Genomic DNA, 5634 nt, shown 5'->3' on the forward strand with positions numbered 1-5634 from the left:
AACTCGTTACGGGCATTATGGAAGGTATCCTACTGATGCCACAACCTCTTTAGAGCATATTAACTTAGGAAACCTGTGTAGGACTCTTACGGATTACCCGTTACGCCGTTTGCGCGCACGGTTCGGTTTATGTAACTAGTTTACATAAGCTAGCCGAAACGGGTAAAACCTTATCGTTTTCACTTCAAAATCCAAAGTGTGGTTATATTACCCATATTAAACAAGTCTTCAAACTTGTTAGGTCTAAACCACATTCCATTCCCGGTTTTCGCCTTTCACGCGATTAAACCGTAATTATCCTTTGAAACTGACCGGTCTAAGCTAAGGCTAAATTAAAGGCCCGTTAGGATTCTAATAGGTTGTTATAAACCTTCGTTCCAGAATAGGAGACCAGTAAAAGATACTTGCATTTGTTTGATTGAGGTTATTACTTGCTCAGGTAAATACTTTTAACTTATTTTCCGTTATACGGGCTTGGGTTACGGTATTTAAAATACCGCTTGGTCGGGCAATTGACCCCAACTCATTAGTAGCTGGGTATTATCAATGTGACCCGTTTAAAAATTGGTTTTGTTGGCTTTACGCCTTTGGGAGCTTAATGACCATGTCCCGGATATCCTTGGCATCATTTTACGAAATGGCCACGACCTCGACACGCGGGTGTAGGCGTACACCCGACAGTGTGTCTATATTAATTAAAGGTGTAACCGTTGGTTTTCCCGCCATGGCTTCATGCTTTGTGGCGTGTCTATTAACCTTAAACCCAGCACGACCCGGGCGACCGAATGCATAGTGAGCATGTAATTCTTTTACAAGATTTAATTGATAAATTATCACAAGTTATATAGAGTTTGTGCCTTGTGCATTCAAATCAGTTTTAATAAGCATTTTACAAAAGTGTCGGTTGAATGTATTTACCAGTGTAAACTGACGTATTTTCCTCAAAAAGATTAAATGCAGGTTCTGTACGAAATAGGCTGGCCACTCCTTAGCATCGTTAGAGTCTCGCAAGCTTGGGATGCCACTATCTGTTGAACAATATCTCTATTTTTATTTTGATCCCCTGTGGATTTATTTCGACTATTCGTGATACTTGGATATTACAATCGATGGTTGAAATATAATCCATCTTTATGCTTCCGCTGTGCATTTAAATATTGTGGTTTGACTATATTGTTGCCAACTACGTCACGGTAATCCCACACCGGGCCCACCGGCGAAACGCGTGGAAATCGGGGTGTGACAGTTTCACGTCTGGATTCTATGATCCGGGCTAAACAAACCTGACAAGGCTCCATAACAGTCAAGTCCGGATGATTGATGTGCACTCGGTTTCACATCACTTAAGACGGTCTATTTTTGACGCCTTGGTGTGGATGCTCATATGCCTTTATTCGGGCCCATCACCTAAGATAGTGACATCAGAATCCTAATTCACCAAGTATAAATATTCGATACTGAGGTAATAACATTCATTCACTCACTCTCTCTCTTGGTCCTACTTTACACGTTATATTATTTGCTCTACAAGAGTCGATACTTATTTTCACAACATATGGCGACAGGTGTAATACAAGAGTCGATACTTATTCTCACCAAGACGAAAGGTGATTACATAGAGACCCCCACATGTTTTGTTTTGTAGTATTTTGATTGATCCGTAACTTCCGTCTGAAGATTGATCTAGAAGACAAGGATAGTAACGAGACCTACGAGGTAAAAGGGGTCAAGGGTTTCGATTAGTCAAACGCAGGTCGTGGGGTCCCCCCACGTTTGCAATACGTGGGGTTGGATCGAGTTGTTATTATTGTTTTGAATCATGGATTGAAAGATCTTCAACCCAGAATGTTTATGTTTAACCATTGTTTAACATTTGAGATGAAGAATAGATCAAGCAAGGTGCAAGATCTGGAGAGAGACAGAGAGAGAGAGAGAAGAGAATATGAGTCAAAGGGGTCTGCTATTTATAGAAGAAAGGATCTTCTATAAGAAGAAGCAGATGCCTCTTGATCCAAAACTGCAGTGGAGGAGTTGTCCTTTTTGGTTAGTGAAGGCTTTTGACCTACGGATAATAGAGTTCACTCTCCCACATGCCTGTTGCTGTTGGATGAGAGAGTCCACACGTAAAATACGATGTGAATGGACACTGTCTCGTTTCTTTTGCTGCTTATGACAGCTGCTTACTTTCGAACCTCTTTGGCTTTCAACCTTTTAAGCTATTTTGTATTTTGATCAGTTTATTAAGTTTTGAGCTACCCACATCATCAACCAGTATTTATAATTCTAACTTTTTATAGTTCAAATAAAAAACTTTACTAATATCACTCACTATTTTCAAAACCTTATTTAATCGGACCATGCATAAGTGCATAACTCGTGCACTCACAATATTTTTGTTTAAAATAAAAAACTTTACTAATATCACTCACTATTTTCAAGAACTTTCGTATCCAACTTCAATACGACTGTATAACCACCGCTCCAATAACCACCACCATCTTACAAACAATGAATTCGGAACACACTTCTGCAACAGAGACTCTTAAAGAAGAAGAAGAAGAAGAACACAAGTGGAGAGAAGTAATCCTACCGTCGTTAATACCAATCGTCCCCGAACCAGAGCTCGAGAAGGAGTCTGGTGAGCGGCGGAGAGGCCGCGATATCCTTATCGCTATTGATCACGGCCCCAAGTCCAAACATGCGTTCGACTGGGCTCTTGTTCATCTATGTCGCCTCGCGGATACCATCCACCTTGTTCATGTTGTTTCAAGTTAGTTATTATTGCTGTTAATTTTGGTTAGGATTCCAAATCTTGAATACGGCCCCGCGAAGAGACCGCCATATTCCAATCTCCGTTGATTAGGGGTGTTTAAGATCGGATTATCCGATTTTTGGTTATCCAAAAATTTCGGATAGCGAGTATTAATATCCGAAACCATACGAACTTTCGGTATCCAAAATTCGGATATGGATTTGGATATTTAAACGGATATCCAACTTTTTAAAAAAATCAAAAAATCTGTTTCGTGCATGGATTGAAAACTAACCCTGTATTCGATTTTCCGAATCTCCAACATTGAAGACCAAAAATTTTCATGAATCCACATCCGAATCCGATTATTTACTATTTTTAACGTAGTACTCACATAATATGTGTATAGATATATATTTACTTACGCTGCGCTTGCGGTATGCCCACATAATGAATATATGTGTGGGCGCTCGGGGGGCAAAAGTGAAAGTGCACTAATTTTAACTTTATTTTACTAATTTCGAGAAAATAATGCTAAAAGAGGGGATGGTTAATCATGCATCATGTGGTGGCGTTCATAGCCGAAGGAAAATGGCTTACATGCGCTAATTGGCCTTTGTCTTAATTGCCGAGTATTATGTGCCTTATGTCCAATCAACATCCAAATCGGAATCCGAAAATTCGGATTATCCGATATTTGGATATTTTGAATTCGTTTTCGGATCCGGATTTTTTAACACCCCTACTGTTGATCATGACCCTAAGTCTAAACACATGTTCGATTGGGCTTTGGTTCATCTCTGCCGATACGATCCACCTCGTTCATGCTGTTTCTAGTTAATTATTGTTCTTCATTTTGGTTTTTGGTGATTAGGTGTGAAGAACGAGGCTGTGTATGAAGCTACTCAAGGTTTAATGGAAGCACTTGCTGTTGAGGCTCTGCAAGCTGCCATGGTAATTGAAACTTGCTTCTACCACGTACCTTCGAAATTGATATTTAAAATTAATAAGAATATTCTCACTTTTAGTATTATTATTACAGTATTTAATAAAAAATACGGTTGCATGGGTGCAGTGGCGGACGCAGGAAACTTTTCATATGGGTGTGGAATATTTTTAACGATTTTAGGCCCCTAATTATATAAAAAAAAATCGGTTCATATAGAGCTTGAAACAAGTCTAACCTCAACTTGAGTTCTCTTAGGTTAAACGAACTGGTTCCGCTAGTTTACACCCCTAAGTTTGGTGAGTTAGTGTCTGTTATATATATTGTGTAATTCTAGTGCCTACTTGAAAGTTTAGGAGTAAACTGGATACCCTTTTGTTTTAAATCTGTTTTTGGCACCAATTTTAAAAATATTTAGATGTATGAAAACGAGGTGGAATTTGTAATATGAATAACTGAAATTAAAAAGGGGAATTGGCCATCCCACCAAGACCTTATTTTTCCTACAATGGTCCCCCGTTAAAAAACATTAACGGAGTTAAGCTTTTTTCCAAATTACAAACAGATTTTTTAGGGCTTTTGATCAGAACAATGATACGAGTCCATTGATGTAAAACTTACTTCGAAATGGTGCTCCAAGTGACTTGATTTTAGTTAATTGGAAATTTAAACACCTGAATTGAAGCGTCGTTTTCATCGTTTGGAGCACCGTTTCGAGGCAAGTTTTACATCAATGGACTCGTATCGTCCTTCTAATCAAAAGCCCTAAAAAAATCTGTTTGTAATTTGGAAAAAAAGCTTAACTCCGTTAAGTTTTTTTAACGGGGGACCATTATAGGAAAAATAGGTGAAAGGTGAGACTGGTGGGGGGAATATTCTGGGGTGGGATTATTAATGGCTAATAAGGTCTAGGTGGGATTATTACAGGCCAATTTCCCAATTAAAAATGAGATTTCAAGGAATCAGATGAAGGATTGAATTTGAAATAATTGGAATTGATATTTATTTAAGAATTGAAATACATTTTGGTTGGCATTATAATCCTTTTTAGATCCATGTGGTTGAATTCCTTCACTACATGCAAGTTAGAATTCATTTATTTAAATGACTTCAATTATTATTTTTGTTTTCCAGTTAAACATTTTACTCCTTACATTTAACATGAGTTCTACAAAGCAAACGAGTCTCTACTTGCTTAAGATATTATATTCATAATCAAATTTATATCAATATGTAAAATTAAATTTAAATCTTAAAAGATGCAACTTTTTTGTAATGATAGTACTTACAAATGTACCATTTTTGAACCTGTAAACCAAAACAGGTGAAGACGGTTGCGCGAATAGTTGAAGGAGATGTAGGCAAGGCAATATGCAAGGAAGCAGAGAGGGTGAAGCCTGCAGCCGTTGTCATGGGTACTAGAGGACGCAGTATAATAAAAAGGTACCCAAATATCTATTTTCGTTTGATCTTCGCTGTCTTTTATTACTGTTCCTAACCCTGTCCAATCTTGGTTCGTGTGTTCAAGTGTACTCAAGGGAAGCGTAAGCGAGTATTGCTTCCATCACTGCAAATCCGCGCCAGTTATTATAGTGCCCGATATAGGTATCGTGTCTCGGTCTATTTGATTCTTGATTTATTATCATTAAAAAAAATGGTTCATATAATATTTGATACATAAATTTGATTGTAGAAGCTGGGGAGGCATCAGTCATTTCTTTGGAGAAAAGATAAATTACATACTTCTATGGTGGTTTAATTTTGTTGTTCTATATCTATAGTATATTTTGTGTGTTTATGTATTTAAATATGTGGTTTATGGTAATATGGTTATGTATTAAAAAAGGTATTATCGTGTTAGATTTAAAAAAAAAAAAAATACCTGCTATGTACAAACGTTGTTTAACATTTGTATCAGAATTGCACATTCGTTTTT

General features: G+C 37.5%; 1 protein-coding gene across 2 annotated transcripts; it reads left to right on the forward strand.

The window, feature by feature from the left end:
- The first annotated feature begins 2381 nt into the window (after positions 1 to 2381).
- On the forward strand, positions 2382 to 5634 carry LOC110877797 (universal stress protein PHOS32). 2 transcript variants are annotated; one of them, XM_022126001.2, is made up of 5 exons: positions 2382 to 2770; positions 3627 to 3706; positions 5023 to 5141; positions 5227 to 5303; positions 5392 to 5634. In XM_022126001.2, the coding sequence occupies exons 1-5, from the start codon at positions 2509 to 2511 to the stop codon at positions 5430 to 5432; spliced, it is 579 nt and encodes a 192-aa protein (XP_021981693.1). In that variant the 5' UTR covers positions 2382 to 2508; the 3' UTR covers positions 5433 to 5634. The 2 variants fall into 2 exon arrangements, with proteins under 2 accessions (XP_021981693.1, XP_021981694.1); XM_022126002.2 differs by having other exon boundaries at positions 5395 to 5634.

This window comes from Helianthus annuus, chromosome 9 (assembly GCF_002127325.2).
Source record: "Helianthus annuus cultivar XRQ/B chromosome 9, HanXRQr2.0-SUNRISE, whole genome shotgun sequence".
In the NCBI taxonomy this organism is placed as follows: domain Eukaryota; kingdom Viridiplantae; phylum Streptophyta; class Magnoliopsida; order Asterales; family Asteraceae; genus Helianthus; species Helianthus annuus.